The sequence below is a fragment of the Staurois parvus genome, unplaced genomic scaffold (genome assembly GCF_062004578.1).
Source record: "Staurois parvus isolate SC_StPar_1 unplaced genomic scaffold, SC_StPar_1.0 ptg000561l, whole genome shotgun sequence".
Taxonomy (NCBI): domain Eukaryota; kingdom Metazoa; phylum Chordata; class Amphibia; order Anura; family Ranidae; genus Staurois; species Staurois parvus.
Genome location: NW_028318357.1, coordinates 35,218 through 61,281, shown reverse-complemented (window position 1 = coordinate 61,281; position 26,064 = coordinate 35,218). Strand labels below are relative to the sequence as shown.

Below are 26,064 nucleotides of genomic sequence, written 5' to 3'. Positions count from 1 at the left end.
AACACCTGCATTTAGCCCCTACGCTTACCCCCCCACCCACCCCTTCTCCCCCAGCAAATGCAGTGTCAGTAGGTCACTGTCACTTGATACTTTGCACACAAAACCACAGTGTTTGCAGAATCAGGCCTGATCTCTGTTAGCACTTGTCGGTAAATTTTGAGGACTCATATGCAGCAGAGTGCCAGTACTAGTGCCGCGCTACCTTTTGCTGAACTGGCGAGCACCAGCGGTCTAGTACATCTTGGACTTTCACATATCTCTTAGATTGTAAGCTCCCAGGATCAGGGCCCTCCTAACCCTCTTGTATTGTCTCCCGTTATACTGTAAAGCGCTGAGAAAACTGTTGGTATTATTATTATACAGGATTTATATAGCACCACCACTGCAGTATGACTTGGTGACGTGGCGAGTCCCATAAGTCCAGTACAAGCCGGTGCGGTGGCGAGCAAAAGTATTGTCCTGCAGCCACCAAGAATTCGCACACAGACCCATAGAGCTCCTAGTATCCTTCCAGATGTGCTTGCAAATCCCGATTGACAGCCCACAAATTCTGCAGCACCTGTACTTCCCCCATTCACTGCCCAACCCGGAATTCAGGTGGAAATAGCAAATTTAACTACTCCCCTTGATTTTTTGGAGCGGTTTTTCACGGAATATCTGTATGCGTTGATTGTGGATCAAAGCAATTTATATGCACAATTTATTGCCACCAACCCAAATTCAAACCTTGCCAAACCAGTCGCATGGAAACTCATTATGGTTTCCGAATGTGCATTTTTTTTGGGCCTAACCCTCAACATGGGCATTACTAAAAAAAATGAATTGCTGTTGTATTGGTCCACAGACCCGATTCATCATATGCCGTGTTCTCTGCTGCCATGGCCAGGCATAGATATGAGTGTATAATGTGTTTTATGCATTTCAACGACAATGCACTGTCATCCTCGGGGTGACCCTGAATTTGATTGGCTCCACAAAATTCAGCCCCTCGCAAATCACCTTAACCAAAAATTTGCAGATGTCTATACTCCCCAGCAAAAAATCTGTGTTGATGAGCCCTCATTAATTTTTCTGGCCGCATTGCATTCAAACAATTTCTCCCCAGCAAGCGTGCCAGATATGGGGTCAAGATGTAAAAGACCTGTGAGAGGGCAACAGGCTATACTTATAAGTTTCGGATTTACGAGGGAAAGGATAGTCACGAGGAGCCCACCGGATGCCCAGACTACATGAAGAGTAGTGACAAGATCGTTTGGGACTTGGTGTCATCCTTTTTCCATATGGGGTACCACTTACACGTGGACAATTTTTAGTCAAGCGTGCCACTATTTAGACATTTGTTCAATCTTGGAACTGGCGCATGTGGCAAAGTGTGACCTAATGTGTGCCCACCATTAGAAGTGGGTGGATGCAGGGAGGAATATTCTAATGGTGGGCATACCACACACACTTTCTGGCAGAGATTTCTTCTCTTTTTTTCATTCAGCCCCCATAGGCTACATACAAAAAAAAAAAAAAAAGAAAGAACATAGCATATATAACCAACAAGGATCAGCGATGTACTGCTACATCACTGGACTTTGGTTATACCAGGATGATGCCTACAGCTGCAGGCATCATCCTGGTATCATTTTTTTCAGCTGGCGATCGGCTTTCATGTAAAAGCAATCCTACTGGCTAATTAGCTGCAGGATTACTGTTACAAGCAGCAGGAGATGATGCCCCCCCGCTGCCTTCCACTGCCTTCTCGACAGTCCCGTGCCATCAGGGGAACCTGTGAATGCAGCCGGTGTTTCTGCCAGCTGACCATAGAGCTGATTGGATACCAGAGTGGTGCCAATCATCTCTATAGCCTAAGAAATCAGAAGCTACGATCATTTCATCACTTCAGGTTCGCAAGATATAAAACAGCGCCATTTGTACATTGGGAAAGCATCTGATCACACCGATTTTGGTTTGATTAGATAATGTAAGGGAAGAGGAGATATCTAGAGTCTGATAGACCCCAGATTTCTGAAAAAAGAATATATGACAATGCCCATTGAAGTTATAGGGGATATTTGCATTCCCTGGGATAGCATTAAAAGTGATTAAAAAAAAAAAATTAAATGAAAAGGTACAGTGTAAAAATAATTAAAAAAAATCAAAATAGCAAAACAAAAAAACAAAAAAACCCCCCCCCAAAAAACACAACAAAAAGCTTGCATGCGCATACCTGTGTGCACAAGCATTGACCCTGTGTCGATATGTAAACAGATGTTGCGACATACATGAGGTATCACCGTGAATGTCACATCAAGGGCAGTAATTCTAACACTAGACCTCTGTAAATCGAAAATGGTAGCTTTTAAAGCGTTGTCTATGGATATTAAAAATGTATGCAGTTTGTCGCCATTGCACGGGGCATGCGCAGTTTTAAAGCATGTCATGTTTGGTATCTATTTACTCGGCATACCATCATCTTTTATATGTTACCAAATAATTGGCCAATATATTGTGTTTTTGTGCATTAAAAGTAAAAAAAGGTGTATTTTTATAAAAAAAGAAATTTGCTTTTGAAAAACCGCTGTGCAAGTACTATGTGCCATAAAAAATTGTAGTACCCACCATTTTAATCACTAGGGTTTCTGCTTTAAAAAAATATATAATGTTTGGGGGTTTAAATTAATTTCCTAGCAATAAATACAGATTTTTTTCATGTGAACAAAAAGTGTCAGAAAAGGCTTGGTCTTCAGGTGGTTAGAAGAGTGAGTGATGTGTGGCATAAACTTCTAATGCTGGGCATAAAACGCCCCCACCCCCCAAAACGACCTCTTTTTGGAAAGTAGACACCCCAAACTATTTGCTGAAAGGCATGTTGAATCAATAGAAGAATTTATTTTTTACAAGTTTTTGGAAAAAAACAAAAAAAATTTTTTTTTTTTTTTTTTTTACACAAAATTGTCACTTAAATGATTTATTGCTCATACATGCCATGGGTATATGTGGAATTACTACCCAAAATACATTCTGCTACTTCTCCTGAGTATGTGGGTACCACGTGAGACGTTTTGGCAGTCTAGCCAAGTACAGGACCCCAAAATCCAATAAGAACCTTCAGGCTTTTAAAGGGCTTTATTTCCTCATTACACTTCCTGACTACCTATCACAGTTGCGGAGGCCATGAAGTGCCAGGATAGCACCTAACCCCCCCCCCCCCCCAAATGACCCATTTTGGAAAGTAGACACCCCAAGGAATTTGATAAGAAGCATGGGGAGTATTTTGCAGATCTCATTTGTTGCCACAAGTTTTTGGAAAATGAAGAAAAGAAACAAAAACATAATTTTTTGCTATTCTTTTGTTATATTTCAAAACCTTGTGAGAAAAAAATTAGATTAGATAGAAAGGGGTCATCTGGGGGGGGGGGGGGGGTGGTGCTATCCTGGCATGTCTGGACCTTCTGTGAAACTGTGATAGGTATTGAGGAAGTGAAATGAGGAAGTTACGCACCTTCAGGCTTTCAAAGTGGTCATTGGATTTCAGGCTCCTGTATGTGGCTAGGCTCCCAAAAAGTCTCACACATGTGGTATCCTCATACTCGGTAGAAGTAACAGAATGTATTTTGGGGTGTAATTCCACATATACCCATAGCTTGTGTGAGAAATAAACCATTTAAATGACAACTTTGTGTAAAAAAAAAAAAAAAAAAAATGTTTTTGACATTTTCCAGAAACTTGTGGAAAATAAATCTTCCATGGACTCAATATGCCTCTCAGCAGATAGCTTAGGGTGTCTACTTTCCAAAAAGGGGTCATTTGAGGGTGTTTGTACTATCCTGGTATTTTAGCACCTCAAGAAATGTGATGGGCAGTCAGAACGTAAAAGCTGTGTAAATTCCATTATCTATACCATAGTTTGTAGATGATATAACTTTCACACAAAGCAATAAATATACACTTACTGGGATTTTTTAACCAAAAACATGTAGCAGAATACATTTTGGCCTAAATTTATTTGTTTTTTTGAATATTTTATGACCGAAATGAGAATTTTTTTTCAAAAAATTTGTTTTTCTTCAATAATGTTTTTGTTTATAGCGCCAAAAATAAAAACTGCACAAGTGATCAAATACCACCATAAGAAAGCGCTATTTGTGTGAAAAAAAGGACAAATTTAATTTATGTACCGTATTGCATGACCGCGCAATTGTCCGTTAAACTAGCGCAGCGCTGTATAGCAAAAAAATGGCGTAAATTGAAGTATCTACACCATAGTTTGTAGACGCTATAGCTTTCACACAAAGCAATCAATATACACTTAATGGGATTTTTTTTTTTTTTACCAAAAAGTAGCAGAATACATTTTGGCCAAAATTTATAACTAACTGAGTTTACTATATATTTTTCATAGCTGAAAGTCAAAAATATTGTTTTCTTCAAAATTTTTGGTCTTTTTTTGTTTATAGTGTGAAAAATAAAAGTGCACAGGTGATCAAATACCACCGAAAGAAAGCTCTATTTGTGTGAAAAAAAGGACGTAAATTTCGTTTGGGTACAGCATTGCATGACTGCACAATTATCAGTTGAATTAGTGTTCTGTCCCCACATGAAGGCGAATGAAGGTATAACTGATAATGGCTGTGTAACTTCCTACCTTCGTATCCAAGCAGTGGAGCAGACCGGATCGGCAGATGTTCAGGTTAGATGGATCCAAACGTATACACGAGAATGAAATCAGCGTGGGTTTATTTGGTCCAAAATACAGCGACAAACAGTGATACAATACTGTAAGGTAGTAGAGGTATTGATGCTGTCCTGTGATATCTTTCCTGAGGCTAACTGCTGGTCAAAAACTGATGCCTTCACAAGCCCAGGGTATTGAATGTCCTGTCACACAGCTATACAGCACATAAAAAATGGCTACAGGAAGTGACCAGGACCAAGGCTTGCCTAAAACCACACCCAGCAGAGAAAACACTTACTAGCTATAACAAAGGCATGCAGCATGCAAATTCTGGCCAGCAGATGGCAGCAACAGATCAAGACATAGAAACAAACATGGTGAAATAAGAATTGGTAATACAATGCACAGTTAAATAACAAATATGAGGGGAACAGCACACTCCCCGTCTGAAATTCCATAAGGGATTTCACTAGGACGAATGTCCATAAAATATAAAACAACCTGTAACAAAGAACATGTTAGAATGCAATAAACATAACAATATAGTAGATTTCGAGTTGGGATAGAGAAGAACCACAAAGTTCAAGTTCAGTAGAGTTCACCCAGCAGGAATGTTCTCGATGGGTAGTATCAAAATGAGTTCATTAATTGGCCTTGCGAACATTTTAAGCTCACCCTTTCTGAAGATCTTCAACTCCACTTTACGGACCTTGCCATCCTTGCTAGGAAGAACCTTTGTAATTAGTCCCATAGGCCAGTCAATCCGTGCGGTGTGTTGCTCCTTCATTAACACGAGGTCACCTTCTTTTAGGTTTGGTTTGTGGTGTTGCCACTTTCTTCTTCCTTGAAGAATATTAAGATACTCCTTTCGCCACCTTGCGATAGTCCTGACGAGTCTCGTCCAACTAGAGAAACGTTCAAAGCGCTGGCAACCGAGGCTGGAGGTTTGCTTTGTTCCAGTGACCAATGCACTAACTTCAGCGCGGATTTCTGGATCATTATCCGGATCCTGGATGCTGAAAACTTCCTGTACACATTCGTCCGCCTGTCTTAGCAGAAACTCTGGACCAAAGACGAATCCAACGTGATTTTGCTTGTTGGGTTCTGTGACCTTCAGATAGGCGACCGCTGCTATGGCCTCTGTGGAGGCGTCCGAGAACACGTGGAGTTCCTTCTTTACGCTAGAAGTGAGGTTTTAATATAGCATCTTGGGATGTGGATCTCATCCAAAGCACACAAAGATTGCTTCCAGGCTTCCCATTTTTGCTCTTTATCGGAGGGAAGTGGGGTATCCCAATCCTTGATGGTTTCAGAAAGTTGTCTCAGTAGGGATTTACCTTGTATGACGATGGGCGCTACAAATCCCAGCGGATCAAATAGGCTGTTTACCACTGATAGGACACCATGTTTTGTGAATGGCTTGTCTGCACAACTTATTTGAAAACCGAAGGAGTCAGCCGAGAGATCCCATCTGAGGCCCAAGCTCCTCTGCACAGGTGGACTGTCCAGTCCCAGGTTAATGTCTTTGAATCCAGGTGCATGATCACCTCGCTCGAAGGCTCTCATTACGGTTAGGCTGTTTGAAGCAATTTTGTGTAGTCTAAGTTTAGCTTGGTACAACATATTTTGAGTCCTTTTGAGCAGATTGATAGCCGCTTCTTCAGTTGGTAGCGATTTGAGCCCGTCATCCACGTAGAAGTCTTTTTCCACAAAGTCTTTGGCATCTGTACCATACTCAGATTCCCCCTCTATTGCAGTTCTCCGAAGCCCGTAAGTCGCTACGGCTGGTGAAGGGCTGTTTCCAAACACATGTACCCTCATACGATACTCCATCATCTCTGCGTTGGTGTCATTGTCCTTGTACCACAGGAACCTGAGGAAATTCCGGTGGTCTTCTCGGACTACAAAACAATGGAACATATGTTCAATGTCAGCAGTGATGGCGACAAGCTCTTTCCTGAATCTCATCAGCACTCCGACTAGGTTATTAGTCAGATTAGGACCTGTGAGAAGAATATCGTTAAGAGATACACCTTGATGTTTGGCGCTTGAATCAAAGACAACCCTAATTTGATTAGGTTTTCGTGGATGATATACTCCGAATGAAGGCAAGTACCAGCACTCGTCGTTCTTCCTTAAGGATGGAGCTGGTTCTGCATGGTTGTTACGGAATATTTTATCCATAAAGGCGACGATGTGTTCTCTCATTTCAGGCTTGCTGTTCATGGTACGCTGAAGAGAGTTAAATCTAGATAGAGCTTGTTCCCGGTTGTTCGGGAGTCTTAGTAGCTCGGAAGGGTAATGGAGAAACCCAGTGATTGGTTTCGTCTTTAAAGAACTCACGGTCCATTATCTCGACAAATTCTCTGTCCTCTACTGACAAGGCTACTTTATCGTCGTCCTTGGTTGTATGAAAGACTGATCTCCCCAAGTTGTCGGCAAAGAGGGGAGTAATGACGTCAGGTAGTTGTACGAGGCCTGGAGACTTCTCTCTCACCTCATAGTGATGTGGACACGGCTTAATGCAAGTTGTGCGTCCATCTGCACACACGTACGTTTTGAAGGAGTCAATTCCTGGTTGATCTAAGCATACATTTCCTATGATTACCTATCCCAAGTCCAGTCTCTGGGCATATGGTGCATAGTCAGGACCATTACACTGTTGACGCACCTTGTGTACCCTTAGATTGTCTCTGCCGAGCAGGAGTAGAATCTCGGCGTTGATGTCCAAAGGTGGGATAACGTTGGCTAGGTGCCTTAGGTGAGGTTGGTGAAATGCAGCTTCTGGGGTAGGAATCTCATCTCTATGGTTGGGTATTTGATCACATTCGATCAGCATCGGTAAGGGTATTTCCGTATCCCCACTGACAGGAGAAGCGATGAATCCTTGTGCTCTTCTGCCGCTAGTCTCTATGCGGCCCGAGCAGGTGTTTAAGGTATAGGGTTCGGATGGTCCCTTTATTCCAAAGGCTTCAAAGAATTTAGGACCTGCTAGGGACCGGTTGCTTTGGTCATCAATGATGGCATACATTTTTACTGCCTTTTCTGGTAGTCCCTCTGGGTAGACCTTGATCAGGCATATTCGGGCACAACATTTCTCGCACTGGCCCTCCCCACATACGTCCAGGCATGAGCAGGAAACAGCAGTCGCTGCATTAGCGTAATTTTGGGGCTCCCCGCCATCACTTGGAGCAGGACTGGTGGTGACGGCAGTGGGTGAATCTCTGGAGAGTGAGATTGGGTGCATAGCTGAGGCATGTCTTTCACTAGGACACTCCTCACACTTGATGACAGATTTACAGTCCTTAGCCATGTGCTCCAATGAAGCGCAGCATCTGAAACATACCCCGAGCTCGGTGAGGATTTTCTTGCGCTCCTGTATGGTTTTGGATCTAAACCCTCTACATTTGTTCAGAGAGTGTGGTTTTTTATGAATGGGACATTCACGATTGAAGGTCTTATCTCCTGATGAGGTAGTGTACGGTTTACCCCGTGGGTACTGCAGGAGATGGTAGGTTAGTCTTTCTAACACTCACGCTGCTCTTGCAGTCTCTGTGTTTATGCATGATGCTTTCATACCTTGACGATGATGTTGCTGAAGCTGTAGTGTTGAACTCCAGGAAGTCGAGGCTGGGGTCATTCCTCATCTGGGACTGTTCATCGATAAATCTACAGAAGTGAATAAATGGGGGAAAAGTGATGTCATGCTCTCTTTTGTACCTTGAGACTGATGCCGCCCACTTTTCTTGTAGACTGTATGGTAGCTTCGCGACAATTGGGTTCACTCCGTGATCCGTATCCAGGTAGCACAGCCCGGACAGACGAGGGTCACCCTTGGCAAGCTCCAGCTCCATGAGCAGATCACTTAAATCCTGAAGCTTCTGGACATCCTTGAGATTGATCCTTGGAACGTTCTGCAGTCTCTTGAATAGGGCCTTCTCTATTGCTTCTGCACTGCCGAAGGTACGTTCGAGTCTCTGCCAGGCGGCAGCGAGACCTGCTTCTGCTTGTCCCACGTAGACAGTTCTGAGGCTCTTGACACGATTTGTGGAGCCTGGGCCCAGCCATTTGATCAAGAGGTCAAACTCCTGCTCTGCGGTTAGGTTGAGGTTAGCGATGGCGGCCTTGAAGGTTGCCTTCCAAGCTCTGTAGCTCTCAGCACGGTCATCAAATTTTGAGAGACTGGTGTTGATTAGCTCTCTGCTCACCATAAACCTGGCAAACTCAGACATATCTGATTTCTCACTGCTTGTTGCCATGACGACTTGTGATGCCCCTGGGGCGTATTGGCTGCCTGGCGTGAAGCGGTGAGATGCTTCCGGGTAGAATGATGTAGCTGCAGGGTTAAGCTTTCGTTTAGCCTCTGTATGTTGTGATGACTGCTGCTTGAGCTGTGGAGGTAGGCCAGAAAACGCCTGATAGCAATCTTTCTGTAACAACCGTCCTTGAGAGGGCACATCCGGGTAACGGTTATTAGGTTGCTTGGGTGCTGTGGGTGGCTGTGGTACCGCAGGTAGAGCTGACTTGGAGGTTTCAGTGTTGTCGGCTTGGACGGTACTGCAAACTGGGGGTGGCGCAGATACCGGATTCAGTACATTATTATTATTATTATACAGTATTTATAAAGCGCCAATAGTTCGCTCAGCGCTGTACATTACAAAGGGAGACAGAACATGTGACAGAACAATACCAATACAATGCAAAACATGAGGGGATCAAGGGCCCTGCTCTTTCGAGCTTACAATCTAGGAGGGAGGGGGTGGTGGCACAGGAGGAGATAGCTGTGGGGGATGGAGTGGTAGGAAGAGTGGAGGAGGGAGGCAAGTTAGCAGGGGGTGGGGTAGGCTTCCCTGAAGAGATGGGTTTTCAGGGTGCGCCTAAAGGAGAGGAGAGTAGGTGATAATCTGATGGGTTGGGGCAGGGAGTTCCAGAGGATGGGTGACACCCTGGAGAAGTCCTGGAGGCGGGCATGGGAGGAGGAGACCAGGGAACTAGAGAGAAGGAGGTCCTGTGAGGAGCGGAGTGTGCGTGCTGGGCGGTACTTGGATATTAGGTCAGTGATGTAGTTCGGGGCAGTATGGTGGACAGCTTTGTACGTCAGCGTTAGGATTTTGAATTTGATCCGTTGCGCAATCGGAAGCCAGGGGAGGGATTGGCAGAGGGGGGTGGCGGAGACAGAGCGGTTGGAAAGGTGAATGAGTCTGGCAGCCGTGTTCAGGATGGACTGAAGAGGGGATAGCCAGCGGCGAGGCAGGCCAGTGAGGAGGGAGTTGCAGTAGTCGAGTCGTGATATGATGAGGGAGTGGATGAGCTGTTTAGTGGTTTCTGGGGTTAGGAACGTGCGGATTTTGGCGATGTTGCGGAGGTGGAGTCTGCACGAGTTTGTTAAAGATTGGACTTGGGGCTGGAAGGATAGGTTGGAGTCCAGAATGACACCCAGTACTCTGGCCTGCAGGGCGGGTTTGATGGTAGCGTTGTTGGATGTGACGGAGAAATCAATGGGGGGTGGTGTCCGGGCTGGGGGGAAGACAAGAAACTCGGTTTTGGAGAGGTTCAATTTAAGGAAGTGGAGCGACATCCAGTCTGATATGTCGCTCAGTAGGTGTGTGATTCGGGCTGAGACCAAGGGGGTGAGGTGGGGGGTTGAGAGATAGATTTGTGTGTCGTCGGCATAGAGGTGGTAGTTGAAGCCGTGAGAGTGTATGAGTTGGCCAAGGGAGGAGGTATAGATGGAGAAGAGAAGGGGCCCGAGGACAGAGCCTTGAGGGACCCCAACAGAGAGGGGGAGTGAGGGGGAGGTGGTAGCATTATAGGTAACGCTGAAAGAGCGTTGTGACAGGTAGGATGAGATCCAGGAGAGAGCAGAATCTCTGAGGCCGAGGGAGTGTAGTTTTTTGAGGAGGAGGGGGTGGTCGACTGTGTCGAAGGCCGCAGAGAGGTCAAGGAGTAGGAGCACTGAATAGTGTCCATTAGCTTTGGCGGTTAGCAGTACATAGTCACTGGTGCGGTCAACTGGATCATATATCTCCTGTGGTAGCAAGCAGACTGGATCAAGACCTTGGCTCAATGCTTGCTCAAGTAGTCTTACTTTAGCTAATGCAATTTCCTCCTGCATCTCTGATTCAAAAATCTTTATTCGAGCCTCTGCTTCTGCCTCTGCCCTCTTGGCCTCTGCTTCTGCCCTCTTGGCCTCTGCTTCTGCCTCTGCCCTCTTGGCCTCTGCCCTCTTGGCCCCTGCCTCTGCTTCTGCCCTCTTGGCCTCTGCTCTTGCAAGAGCTTCTTTTTCTGTGAAGGAGCGTCTCGCTTTGGATTGCTCTGCGTTTATGCGGGCCTCTAGTAATCTGTCGCTCAAGGCTGAGCTTCTTGAGCACGATGATTTGTATGACCGAGAGGAATGTTTAGATGAATTTGATCTGTGTGATCTAGTTTCTTGCAAATGCGAGATACAGAGTTCCGCTTTACCTTTAACATCCAGCACCATGACGTCTCTTTGTCTGTCTATTGATTCTGCCTTGCTTAGTTCTGATAGGGCTTCATCGATATTAGAGTCTTTTAGAAAGGTTATATACCTTGTGGACAGTCTCTTGTATCTTTCTTGAGCTGTATCCAGCCGCCCGATGGCAACTTGTAAGCTTGTGGCATCACCTGAGGAGGATTTAAGTCCGGACATGAGGGAGGAAACTCATTCCCATTGTTCCTCCAGGTTATCACATAGCTCATCTTTCGTGGTGTGATAATTTTCAATGACCTTTACTGTCGGTTTGAGAGAGCGTCTTGGTCGTACGACTTGTTCTGCTGGAAGTGTGGATTCTGTTCCCTGCCCTTCATGATGATCAGCATCAGGTTGCATTTGCTTTAGTTCATCACTGGGGAACTGTGCAAAGTCCTTTTCGGCCATATTGACTTAAGGCGCGCTGTCTCTTTAAGAAAATGAACTTTTGAATTGGGCGCTGAAAATCGCAGCACGGCTCCGATAGGGCACTTTGATAAAATTTCTAAGATGCTTAGAGTGAATTGCGGGGTTTTGGCGCGGCCACAACAATGTAAGGAGCGTGCATAGACAGCACTTCTATTATGCGAGCAAAAGTTAATATAGGACTTTAGGAATGGCTTGGCAAGTTGTGGAGGACTTCCAGGCGAGACTATAGATACTGCGTATGTGCAGTGCTTCCGCATAGGCTTGTGGAACATGCAATGTAGCCGGGCAGATTTGCTGCAAGTGGGCCTGTTGCTAGGGAGATTCCTGAGTGTGGTACTGGACTCTGAGGGAATCTGTAGCGGGGTATGGACTTTAAGGCAGTTTTTGACTGTTCTGTCCCCACATGAAGGCGAATGAAGGTATAACGGATAATGGCTGTGTAACTTCCTACCTTCGTATCCAAGCAGTGGAGCAGACCGGACGGCAGATGTTCAGGTTAGATGGATCCAAACGTATACACGAGAATGAAATCAGCGTGGGTTTATTTGGTCCAAAATACAGCGACAAACAGTGATACAATACTGTAAGGTAGTAGAGGTATTGATGCTGTCCTGTGATATCTTTCCTGAGGCTAACTGCTGGTCAAAAACTGATGCCTTCACAAGCCCAGGGTATTGAATGTCCTGTCACACAGCTATACAGCACATAAAAAATGGCTGCAGGAAGTGACCAGGACCAAGGCTTGCCTAAAACCACACCCAGCAGAGAAAACACTTACTAGCTATAACAAAGGCATGCAGCATGCAAATTCTGGCCAGCAGATGGCAGCAACAGATCAAGACATAGAAACAAACATGGTGAAATAAGAATTGGTAATACAATGCACAGTTAAATAACAAATATGAGGGGAACATCACAATTAGTGCAGCGCCGAGTAGCAAAAAGAGGCCTGGTCATTAAGGGGGGTAAATCCTCAGGAGTGCAAGTGGTTAACTTTGGACACAACTTCATTATTATTAAGTGCCATCAACTCGAGTCCTAGGAACTTGATAAATAAGAGCTCTAAAAAGAAGTAGACTGTGCTAGTCTGGCGAGATCCTCCAGTGTCATCCCCAGAGCTGTAGTCAATGTGTCCAACCACCTAGCAGTTGGTCTACCTCTTCGCCTGGTTCCTTCGATCTTCTCAAACATTAATTCCTTCACCAGTTATCTTTTTCTTCTGACAGTGTGACCAAACTAGGATAGTCACAACTTCATCATACGATTTGATCTATTCATTCTATAGGCTGTCCAGGGCACACAACATTCTTCTCCAGCACTAAAGCTCAAATGAATCGATTTTATTTCAATCCTGTTTCTGTAGTGTTCAGCTTTCACAACCGTAAGTGACAGCTGAGAAAATGAGACTATAGACAAGTCTGATCTTTGTTTTCAGTGTAATTTCTTTGCATGTTTGATAGTCATCATGGTGTAGTTACTAAGGGCAATTATACAGAATATTTCCTCATTGCTTCCTTGTTTATGAGCGAGCCCAGGAGATTAAAATGCTTTACAACTTCTATAACTTGTGTGCTGGTTTAGATGCGGTGAAAAGCAGCCTCTAGGGTCTATTAGACCACTAATGTCTCCATAAATAATACTGGTCACCTGCCCAATGCTGTCATTTAGGGGTCTAGTAAACCTTTTTGATTGTGATCAAGTAAAAAAAAATAAATAAATGAAAGTAAAAAAATTTAATTATAAAAAAATGCCTTAACACTCTTTGCTCCACACATGCCCTGGGTGCGCACGTGTATGTAAACCATGGTCACGCCACACGTGTGACATATCGCTGTGAGTATCAGTGCAAGAACAGTATTTCAAAACACAGGTGTTCCTGGTTAACACTAAACTGATGAGCTCTAAAGGCTTTTAAAGCATCCAATGTAGATTTTTGGGTACCATATTATTTTTTGCAATAACACGGACACATGCAGTTTTAAGACTTGGCATGTCTGGTATCCATTTACTTGATGCAACCTCATATTTTATATCTTGCCAAAAATGGGTATTATATTGTGTGTTTGTACTAAAATGTGTTATTATATTGTTTCCTTGCATTTATTAAACAGCTGCACAAATGTGCCATAAAAATTGCAACTATCATCTTTTTATTCTACAGGGCCTCTGCTTTCAGAATATAATGTTCGGGGGGGTTTAAATAAGTTTGCTCCAGAGCCGAACTGGTTAAAGGGGGAGAAAAAACAAAACAAAAACACACATATTTGGAGTTTACCATTACCATACAGCATGTGTCAATCGCCTCAAACACATGGAAAAATGTTCTCTGGTCAGATGAAACAAAAATCTAACCTTTGTGTCATCATGGGGATCGCTGTGTGGGGCACAAACTCAACAGTTCCTGACACCCTGAGAAAACCATTCCCACAGCAAAACATGGTGGCGGTAACATCATGCTGTGGGGATGCTTTTAAATCGACAGGGACGGGAAAACTGGTCAGGGCTTAAGGAAAAGGACAGAGGGCACTAAAAGGCAATTCCTGAAGAAAACCTGTTTCAGTCTGCCAGAGATTTGAAAAATTCATGTTCCAGCAGGGCAATGAACCTAAACATAATGCTAAAGCTACACTGAAGTGGAGTAAAAGGAAACATTTACAAAAAAATGTAAAAGCCCAGACCTCAATCCAATGGAGAATCTGTTGCACAATTTGTAGATTGCTGTACACTGACACAACCCATCTGAGGCATACCCAAAAATACTTGCAGCTGTAATTGTCGCAAATGGTAGCTCTACAATGAATTGACTTTTGTGGGGGTGAATACTTATGCACACGCAAGATCAAAAGCACCTTCACACCTTCAAAGTTGTAGGCATGTTCACATCACATGGTATAAAGTCTATAAAATCCATGTTAATTACAGATTGTAAAAGAAAAAAAAACAAAAAAACAGGAAAACCGATAAAGAGGTGAACACTTTTACAAGACTCTGTACTTTCCTCAGAGGTGGGAATTAAATGACTGAAATTGGCACAGAAATTATTAAAACATGTCTTTCAAACAGCCACATTAGTGTTATCAAACAACTTCTACTGCAATTTGTATTATGTGATCAAAACTGGCAGATTGGTGTGATTCATAGCTTATGGTAAGCTCTCTCTGCCTATCTAAAGACAACATGGCTACAAAAAGGGACCCACTATGCTTCCAATTCCAGTGACAGCATTGCACAAGCAGCACCATACCGTCAGAGTCTATAGCAGATAAAAGGAACAGGATCACTGTCAGGATTATTTAAAAAACACACTGTAAGCTGCTAGAGATTTAAAAAAATCCAGCATCTCTTGTGATAATCAGCTTTTCAATGAGTATTTCCATTTATTTTAGCAGCACTGTTTTATGGGACTGGGGCACTAGGTAGCAGGTATCAACTATTAGACGAGTTTTTGCACTGCCATACTCAAGAGATATTTGTACTACTACCATTTTCAAATATATGTCAGAGTAAGACACTATTTTGATACATGCAATCATTAATGCAGAGCTATAACTTCTCATATTTTACCTTAATACTGTTTATATGTATACACAAACTCTGAATACCTTAGAAGGAAACAGACATGCTGCAAAGTATTTTTTTTTTCAAAGACATCATTACCTACCTTTTGGGCAAGCTCGGCAAATATCTGGGTCAAAACTGAAAGCAGTTTTCCAGTTTCCCTATGTGTTGCCAAGGACACAGTAAGGTAAAACAGGAGCAAGTCCGAATACGCAGACAGCATTGGTAGGAGTCGGACAAGTAATCCACAACACTGGTTGAAAAACTGAAAAATGAAGGGGAATGGTTATGATTTGAAATGGCTATGTGGGCAAGAACAATACAGCGTTTGGACTACATTATATAGCATGTACAACATTGCAAACTTCATATTGAAGTAGCAAGCACAAAAGAGTTTGCTAAATGGTAAACTTGTGAGCAGGTCAAGGTAACAAATAGCAGTTCTTTGGCATCAGACCTTAAGAATGATTCCACAACTACTTCTTAAAGTCATAGGAGCCAGCAACCCATGAGACTTTAGCATGGGGGGAAATCTGCACACTAATCCCCCTATAAAAGTTAATAGGTCCAAGCACTTATGTAGAGAGGTGTGTGTTAAGCGCAATTAAACTAAAGACTTTTAGAAAGCGGACATTTGTATTTTGTATGTAATCCAGTAAAAAGCATGAACATATCATATGAGATTATTCATTATTTAACACGTTTTGGCACCAGCAAAGATTTGTTGCTTCTCTCTCAGCTAGTACAGGGGAACATTGAATGTCATTGCAGGGCCTGTAATAATTTCACTCAGCCAACAGCAGTCTTTGCCGATTGCATAAAATGCCTATAGTGATTGGTTGTTGCCATTACGTTTAAAAATTAAAGATGAACTCCAAGAAAAGACATTTTAGACAATTTTTAAAAAAAATAATCTATAAATGATGGGTGTCCCACATGTGGAGTTGCTGCTGCACACATCTTAGTTTTGTTCATTTAAGTTTTTTGAATGGACGAAGTGAAACACAAGCCTTTTACTATCCCTTCAATGTATGACAGCCAGAACTAACTTTCAGTGGCAGAAGTTTGGCACTTACACCAGTGATGGGACTAATGAAACTAAGAATTTTACATAATGCAACAGCGTCGCCAACATATGGGACACCTATCATTAGGGATGATTTATGCAAAGGAAATATCTAAAAAATGCTTTCCTAGATTTTAACTTTAAGATTGTATATACACAGAACTAAAAAATGCACGATTACTAGTAGATAAAAAGTGTGCTTGCTAACCAAGTGCTTGTCCTTGATGCAGTCTTCACCATAGGTTTTAAGCCTCTCAAGAAGCTCAGCAACTGCAGAGATTACAGCCTTTACATCTAAAGCTTTTAAATCACGATAGAGGTCTTCAGTCAGGAGTCTTGTAATGAGGCCTTCTTGCAGGCTACTCATTGTGTTCTCTTCAACTGCAATAAAACACAAGAAAGCAATATAGACAAATTAATGTAGTACAAAATTCTTATCTTTTAAGTGGGGATGAATTTTGGCAAGAAAACCATTCTCATTTAAAGTAAGGCTCATGTACACTGGCTGCTCCTAAACGCAAGTTTAGCAACTTTTGGCATTTTGTTTTCCCAAAGCCCCTAAACTCAATTCAATAAAAGCCTGTCTGTTCACGTACACATAGGCTTTTATCAGAGTTTAGGGTCAGTAAATGTCCCTCTCTTTAACGCAGGAGAATCGCATTCAGGAGAGGAACGTTCTGCCCAAAAAAAAAAAAAAAAAAAAAAAAAAAGCCAAAACACAGCAAAAACATGTGTAAGTGCGGCTAAACAATAGCTGGGTTAAGCAATTGGCCGTTTACGTCAGTGGCAAGTACTCTGGCCAACGAAATGAATAAGCTAAACGCAGTACCGTTTTTTTTCCCACGTTGAGTTTCTCTACTGCCAGGAAAGTTCATATTTTTAGGGGTGGCCAGTATATATGTAGCCATATAGTCTCACTGTATATCACCTATGAAAGGAATGCAGTTAGATTTTAAAAGGGACGCAGGCTGTCATGCCAATGTTTTAATACTTTTTGACCAAGAATGTACAGAGATAAGCATTTATTACAAAGTGGTTACCAGGTGTTTCAGAAGTATAGATATAAATTGATTGCAAAGTAGTTCCCAGGTGTTTTGGAAACATTTGACAAAAAAAAAAAAAAAAATGATCTTGCTGCCAAAATGAATTTCAAATATGCTGCTATGAGAATATAAAATTATTTCAAATGTTCAGGAAAATTAACTAGCAATATTCTAAACGTGAGATATAAAACTGTCCACGGTCATCCTCGCTCAATCTGTGTTTAACGGGTGTCCAACTCCAAATTAGTTGACCTAACTCTTAAGTGGTCCACCAACTTATAAAACTGATCAGTTACAGCAGAAAAAGGCAGAAGCATAAACTTTAAGCCCACATGTGTGATTATTTTCCAAATGTTTACTTGAGTCATGTTTTCCTAGACTGTAAGCTCCAAGGAGCAGGGCTGAGCAAACTGTGAGAGCTATATAAATCCTGTATAATAATAATCTGGCCAAGCACTAAAAATCTATTAGCCCCACAATTATAGCTCTAAACAGCTACCTCCCCCCAGCATTAGATGACCCTAAACCCTGACACTTTGAATGCCTAAATGTAGCGAAGACTGAAGTGCTGCACCAGACCATTTATTTCATTTGTAAAAGTGTACATTAGGTGAGTATATTTCAGGGGCTGAGACCCCTTTCAACAGAACTTATAAGAAAGAGAATGATGTATGTTAACTTGGAAAGGAATGGGTTATTTTAATATAGTACGTAATTGATCGCTCAGCACAAATGCTCGTCAGAAACTGAATGGCAGTCTGCACAGGTTTAGTTGATAACTATACAAATGAAATCTACTTTTATCAGGATATTATCGCATGGCACATTAAATTTCAGTTTTCATTTCAGTCAAAGCCCTAGACGACGATGGAACTGCATCTATATGTACAGGCTGCCAGCCCTTTGTCCAGCCATCATCCTAGAGAATCTACATGCTAAGAAGTGTCACTTAAAAGTGGGTACCAGTGTCAACTATCCATTCTACTAATCCTTGTGTGTCTAAACTGCAAGTGTGCATGATCTCCCAGTAGGCATGGTGAGAGTGACGGGGTAAATAAGCACTATTCCTTCAATGTTTACTCCTGTTTATAACATTTTTGCACTTTGCCATTTTTGCACTTTGTTTAACTGGATTGCTGCTTTTACTGTCCTCTCCAACATCATAATTTCACATATGTTACTCACAAAAGGTGGAGCCACTCCTAAGACCTTTGCAACTCAACTCCGCTTGGAGGTTCTCACTCTTCTTGAGTGAGTTCCTTCCAAGCACAAGGCTCTGGAGCCACACAATAATAATAGTGTGGCGCTATACCATAAAACAATACTATATATATATATATATATATATATATATATATATATATATATATATATATATATATATATATACATATACACACATACATACATACACCTTAATCAGTGATGAATAATAAATGATCTAAAAATGAACAGAATAAACATGCAAAAAACAAATTCTAAAGTGATATGATCTGGAACCACACACTATTTTCAAAGGATGAAATCTATTTCCTAGTTCAGCACCAGTGTAGACACCTCACCCAAGATCCTACCTCGAACATGTTTAAAGTGTTACTAAACACACAACAGTAAAATAAGCCTGTACAGTTGATATAAAAAGTCTACACACCCCTGTTAAAATGTCAGGTTTCTGTGATGTCAAAAAAATGAGACAAAGAAATAATTTCAGAACTTTTTCCACCTGTAATGTGACCTATAAACCATATAACTCAATTGAAAAACAAACTGAAATCGTTTAGATGGAGGGAAGAAAAAATAAAAAAAAAAACTAAGGGTGTGCACACTTATGCAACCATATTATTTTAAACAAATACTTTGTTGAAGCACCTTTTGATTTGATTCCAGCACTTTTTGGGCATGAGTCTATCAGCATGGCACATCTTGACTTGGCAATATTTGCCCAATCTTCCCTGAAAAAACACTCCAAATCTGTCAGATTACGAGGGCATCTCCTGTGCACAGCCCTCTTTAGATCATCCCATAGATTTTCCATCGGATTCAGGTCTGAGTTCTGGCTGGGCTATTCCAAAACTTTATTATTCTGGTGAACTTTATTATCCTTTGTTGATTTGGATGTTTGCTTTGGGTCGTTGTCATGCTGAAAGGTTTTGTGCCAATATTGACTGTATTTGGAACTGTTCATAATTCTCTTTACCTTGACTAAGGCCCTAGTTCCAGCTGAAGAAAAACATCCCCAAAGCATGATGCTGCCACCACCATGCTTCACTGTGGGTATGGTGTTCTTTTGGAGATGTGCAGTGTTGTTTTTGCACTAAACACATCTTTTGGAATTCTGGCCAAAAAGTTCAACCTTGGTTTCATCAGACCACAACACATTTTCCCACATGCTTTTGGGAGACTTCAGATATGTTTTTGCAAAATTTACCCGGGCTTGGATGTTTTTCTTCTTAAGAAAAGGCTTCAGTCTTGCCACTCTACCCCATAACCCAGACATATGAAGAACACGGGAGATTGTTTTCACATGTACCACACAGCCAGTACTTGCCAGATATTCCTGCAGCTCCTTTAATGTTACTTTAGGCCTCTTGGCAGCCTCCCAGACCAGTTTTATTTTCGTCTTTTCATCAATTTTGGAGGGTAATGTCTCTATTGCGCCATATTTTCTCTACTTGATGACTGTCTTCACTGTGTTCTATGGTATATCTACTAATGCCTTGGAAATTCTTTTCTCCTGATATCTTTTAACAATGAGATTCCTCTGATGCTTTGGAAGCTCTCTGCAGACCATGGCTTTTGCTGTAGGATGCGACTAAGAAAATGTCAGGAAAGACTTACTAGAACAGCTGAACTTAATTTGGGGTTAATCAGAGGCACTTTAAATGATGGCAGGTGTGTACTGACTCCTATTTAACATGATTTTGAATGTGATTGCTTAATTCTGAACACAGCTACATCCCCAGATATAAGAGGGTGTGCACACTTGTGCAACCACATTATTTTAGTTTTTTTATGTTTACTTCCCCCCCCAAAAGATTTCTATTTGTTTTTCAATTGAGTTGCATTTCCATGTTCTGTGTACGGTGAGAGACCAGATATAGTGAATGCAGGGTCCTGGGTTTAGTAACACTTTAAGCACCAGTATGGGATGAAAGATGTTAAAGGATAAGTTCACCTTTGGGAACATGTAACACGTTCCTACTGCTGCAGCCGCCACCCGCTGCCCTCTCTCTCTGTGACAGCAGTATGGGGAGACGCTCCCCATACCAGCTGTCACTTTTTAACAACCACTTGCCCTCCAGAGGATTTACCCCCCTGCCTGACCAGGCCATTTTTTGCATTACGGCGCTGCGTTACTTTAACTGACAATTGCATGTTCATGCAACGCTGTACATAAATGAAATTTCATTTTTTCCCCCCACAAATAGAGCTTTCTTTTGGTGGTATTGATTACCTCTGCGGTTTTAATTTCCTGTGCTATAAACAAAAAAATAGACTGACAATTTTGAGAAAAAAAAAAATGTATATTTTTGACTTTTTGCTATAAAACATATCCAATAATAAAATTAGAAAAAAAAAAAGAAAAAAAAACAAAAAACTAATTTCTTCATAAATTAAGGGCAAAATATATTCTGCTACGTCTTTGCTAACAAAAAAAATCCCATAATGTGTAAATTAATTGGTTTACGTGAAAGTTATAGCATCTAAAATGGAGGTATATATACTGGAATTTATTTTTTTTTTTTATTTACTAGTAATGGCGGCAATCAGCAACTTATAAGCGGGACTGCGGCGGGCATTCTGACACTGGGTGGGAACTAGCTTCAACTGACATCCCTATTGACACTAATACAGTGATCAGTGCTAATAAAAAGCACTGACACTGTACTAATGACACTAGGCAGGAATGGATCACATCTGGGGAGATCAAAGGGTTAACTGTGTGCGTGTTTTACTGTGTGCTGTATTTTTACTAGGAAAACACGCTGTTTTGTAACTCTCTGCTGTGCAAAGAGACACAAAACAGCATGTCCTTGCTGGCAGGAGAGAGACCTGTGTTGCTTACACACAACTCTCTTGCTCGGTCAGCTTTCCCCAATGATTCATGAGTGCCGGCCGGGACTCCGTGATTGACATCTCTAGACGCCAATAGCAAAAATACAAATCACGTATATATACACGTGATTTTGCGCAGCCCTGCTGCCCTGTAGCAGTACTTCTGCTATAGGACGGAAGGCAAGTGGTTAAAAACTGCTCCGCCCATATGGCCATACTATTCTTTCTGTTTGTTCTGTGAATGAACAAACTACAAGTCCCAACAGCCTTTGTGGCTGCCACAGCACTGTTGAGTGCTGTGGTAGTTCATTGAGTCTTCCTGTCAGATTGTATCTGCCTGCCCACACAGGATGTACAGGCACACAGATACACTGACACGTTTGAAGGAGTCTGCATGGCACCAGAGATCTGCTGATCGCTGATACAATGCTTTCCAGGCTCAAAAAAAAAATCTACTGATCTACTAGTAGTTCTGTGCAACCAGTCTCATGGAAAATGTTGGTATGATCAGAGCTATCAGCTTTAGCCAGCAGCATTGATCAGTGTATTCTGACAGCAAGGAAGTCTCCCTGCTGTCAGAATACAAAGGCTCAGTGGGAGCATTTCCCCATCTACCTTGATTTTGTGAACAGGAGAATCTGGTAATTGTTTTGTAATTATTATTTTAAAAATATTGCTAAAGTATGCATGGGTAGCCTCAGAGGGTGGACCCTGGATGAAACTTGTACTTGTGCTGGACGATAAAGTTGATTTTATCCTTTGAAAGTGGACATTCTGAATCATTCCACATATAATTATGGCGACAAAAGGACATTAAAGAGATTTCTGCAAAGCATTTGGCGTAAGCAGAAACAATTTTTCGATTTCAAAATTAAGTAGAGAGCATCTTACCGCCTTCCTCCTTTATGGTTTCTTGAGTGTTCTTCCCAATGGCTTTCTCCCCAAGTGACTGAATCGTATATAGAATTTTTTTGATGGTAGCTTCTACTTGGTCTGAAAAATCTTGGACGTATTTTTCATCAGACTCTTGGTTCCCTTTTGATAAGCAAAATTACAATGTCAGACAGCAATCAAAAAAAAAAATATTTTTTTTTTTGAGGAGCACAGGAAGTCATACTGCTTGCTGCCTAGAGGAGAAAAGGATGTTGGCAAAAAAAAACTGTAGACAAACTCAGGGTATAACACTTCAAACTGCAAGTATGCCTCAATTTTGTAGCAAAGCAGTACTAAGAGCATGATAATTAACCCAGAGGGGTGCCTCAATAGACTGAAAGAAGGATTTTATGGCAAGTACAAACATCCAATTTTCTCTCTCATCCATTGAAACAAAGGAAGTCTCAAGCGTTCAACATCTTTTCAACAGAGCTTATAATCCATGTATCATCTAAAAAAAATCCACCAATATACAACTTGTAAACAAATTCACATAATCCATGTGATATATATTGCTCAGTGTCAAAAACTGGAAAGTAGAATACAAGATCTGAAAGAAAACTTGAGTCCCTTTAAGGACACATTAAGTAATAAGGAAAAAACTAACCTATTACATGAATTTTTTAATTGGACAAGGACATCAGGTACAAAAAGATAAAAAAAATACCAAAGAGATATGAATGACTACAAACAGAACACTGTGTATAAATGGCAGGAAGAGAAGGGAGACGTAGCTATTGATTCTAAGGCATGAAAGGATATTAAGAGCACTGCGTGAAGTATGGTAGAAATGCTGATTAATATTGAAATGGATGGACTTGAACTAGTAAAACAGACTGACTGATCTTTCAGAGTGGTGAAAACCGCATTAATAAGAGCCAAAAACTGTCTCCTTTAACTTGGTCATAACAGTAGATTTATCAGGGGTAAGCTCATAAAAGATTTGCGCAACTCAGTCTTGGCAGCCTATGGCTCAGAAGCCGCTATTTGTGTGTCTTATGGATCAATACACACTATATTCATCTATCCTCCGGTGTGCGGCTGACCCTTCTTCCTCTCAGAAGCCGCTATGGCAGTAGCCAAGTCAGATACAGAATTCTACATGGTAAGGGCATGGGAGTGTGGCTTTGGCCTCTGACCCAGATAACCCAGTTGTTTGATGACTCTGATCAAAGTACTGCACGACCAATGAAAAGAAAAAACAAGCAAAGAACCAGGCCAAACCCAATAAAGCCTATCATAAACCTGAGGAAATGAATGACACTAGCAATGTGACTCCAGATGTCAGCACCATTAGTGAGCATGCTGAAAGCAGTGTGGTTAAGCAACATGTAGGCTCAGAGTAAGAGGCACAAAATCATGTACTCACAAAACTTCTCCTGCTTCCAGTACACCAAGTCAGTGACTGGAAGGTTGGATGGCCAGAGGTGACTAAAGTCACTGTAGAAGGGCAGCAGGATGAGATCAAAGTTACACAAGGTGCTCTACCACACAAGCAACAGCAGGGAGATGTTTTGTTCACACTAAGTCAGGGAAAACAGTGAGGCCTGCATGCCACACTCAACCCAGCAGATTGCAACTCCACTCTCCAAAGCATTAACCTCTTACGTAGTAAACCCATTGGTAAATGAGTAATAAAGGTACGCAGTAAAGAATTATAAGGCCCTCATTTTTTTGGTCACTAGGTTCCATCATTACCTGTTGCTCATGGTCCTCTGCCCGACTTACTAAGTCTTCAGAGATCGGACAATGTCAGTGCCTACGGAGCTGGAAGGAGACTCATGACTCTGAGGTCACTTCCAGGCTAGCCCTGTTAACGTTTAGTCCAGTGGGGTCCAACTGTAGTCCAGTTCAAAAGCTAAACTAAAGAAAACCATGCCAGATAATCGGAAATCAGAGGGAAAACATCCAACAACAGTGTGGAAAAGAGTCTTGATATAAACTGAAGAAAACATTTCTTGAAAAATCACAATGTAGTACTTAATACCGTAGCGACATCAATCCACTAGGACAGTTAGAGGGTTTATATCCTAGCCTGACCTACAGTTTCTTTGGCTGTTGGTGTCCAATCCTCCTATAGGCAGTAGTATAAGCCAAGGGTTTAAGACTTCCAGTGCCTCAATGGATAAGAAAAGAGTAATATTTGTTGCACAAATGTATATAATAATTTGTGCAGCAGTGCATTTATTGCCCAGAGAAAGCACCATAGCAGCATTGCAGAACACATGTCTATCCTTACTATAGGAAATGCATTATGGATACTCATTCCTGAAATCCTGAACAATCCGAAGACAATCATCATGCACCACCAAATGTGTAAACCATGTATGTCAAGATATTCTAATTTAAGCTGGATTTCACTATTGTGTAATCACTGATAAGTAAATATGCACCACAGAGAATCAAAACCATATACACTTAAGAAATAAGTTATATCAAAATTCAAGTGCTTACATTTCTGGCCTGTGCAGAAAATAAAGGAAACGGTGAAGTGAAAAGAAGCAGCTTAACATGTCTATGTGGTATGGAATATTAAGTTTGCTCTAGAAACTCTCAAACACAAGCTTTTTGCTGTAAAGTATGTTTATGCTTTCTATCTTTTAGTCTCTGATTGACTTATATTTTTCGGTGTCTGAATGGATAGTACTAAATCAAGATTCTTTAACGAGTGTGCTAAAAGTAATCTGTCCAGCTTAAGAGCCCAAAGCTCTGCTAATTTTGAGGGACACCAGGAAACTGGAAAGTTCGTTTCTTAAAAAGTAAAATTAAACAGCCCACATGAATAGTATATGCTTGAAGGCTGATCTTTAACCACTTCCCGACCACCCTATAGCAGAAATACTGCTACAGGGCGGTACTGGTGTGCAATATCATGTATATATATGTGATTTTGCATCTCCAGGTAGGGAGCCTGCGTGTGCCCTACCCGCACCGCCATTCGCAGCTGTAAATCACCAGGTCCCAGCCGATGATTAATCACCGACATCTGGTAATTTCCAAGGACCTCTGACGGGGAGGATGTTTTGTTTACTAACAGTTCTCCTCCCTGTCAGCTCGGGGCACAGCACAGCCATCCAAAGCAGTGTGATTACAGTGAAGCACACTGACACCACCCCCAAGTAAAACACTCCCAGCACACAGTTAACCCTTTGATTGCTCCTCATGTTAACCCCTTCCTGCTAAGTGCCATTAGTACAGTGTCAATGCTTTTTTTTGTGTTTTAGCACTGACACACTGACACCAAGTCAGTTCCCCTCCAGTGTTAGAATGTCCGTCGTAGTCCCGCTATAAGTCACTGATTGCCGCCATTACTAGCAAAAAAAATAAAAAAAATCCCAGTATATATACACCGCCATTTGTACACGCTATAACTTTCACATAAACTAAGTAATTTACACGTATTGGGATTTTTTTTTTTTTTAGCAAAGACATGTAGCAGACTACATTTTGGTGTAAACTTTTTTTACTGGACATGTTTAATAGCAAAAAGTCAAACCAATAACTTGGTGCTTTTCAGCAAGAGCTCAGTTTCCTCTGCTGCAGTTATGTGTCAGTTGTTAAGTCAAATTGTCATAATTTAACACAGCTGTCTGTACTTTATGCATCTGTTTGTCTGTTCTGCTTATGTAAGTAGCCCATGTTCAAGAGGTACTATTTCCTTACAGCTGAAGGCATGCAAGATCATCCAACATGTAGAAATCGCTCATGCAGTACAAACCTTATATCCACACATATTACACTACTACTTTGCTTGAGACCCTGTAAATGTTCTCCTCCAGTCCTAGCTACTCGATATGAAAAGGCGCATACCAGCTTTAGTGCCTAT

General features: G+C 41.7%; 1 protein-coding gene across 1 annotated transcript in view; it reads right to left on the bottom strand.

The window, feature by feature from the left end:
• LOC149450867 (midasin-like) overlaps window positions 1-26,064 on the bottom strand; it is a gene marked incomplete at its 5' end in the record, with an annotated part of 107,224 nt that overhangs the window by 46,774 nt on the left and 34,386 nt on the right. Inside the window, 3 exons of the mRNA XM_089691289.1 lie at window positions 15,244-15,405; window positions 16,415-16,587; window positions 22,197-22,340. Coding sequence (XP_089547415.1) covers window positions 15,244-15,405; window positions 16,415-16,587; window positions 22,197-22,340 — 479 coding nt within the window. The remainder of the gene's footprint in view (window positions 1-15,243; window positions 15,406-16,414; window positions 16,588-22,196; window positions 22,341-26,064) is intronic.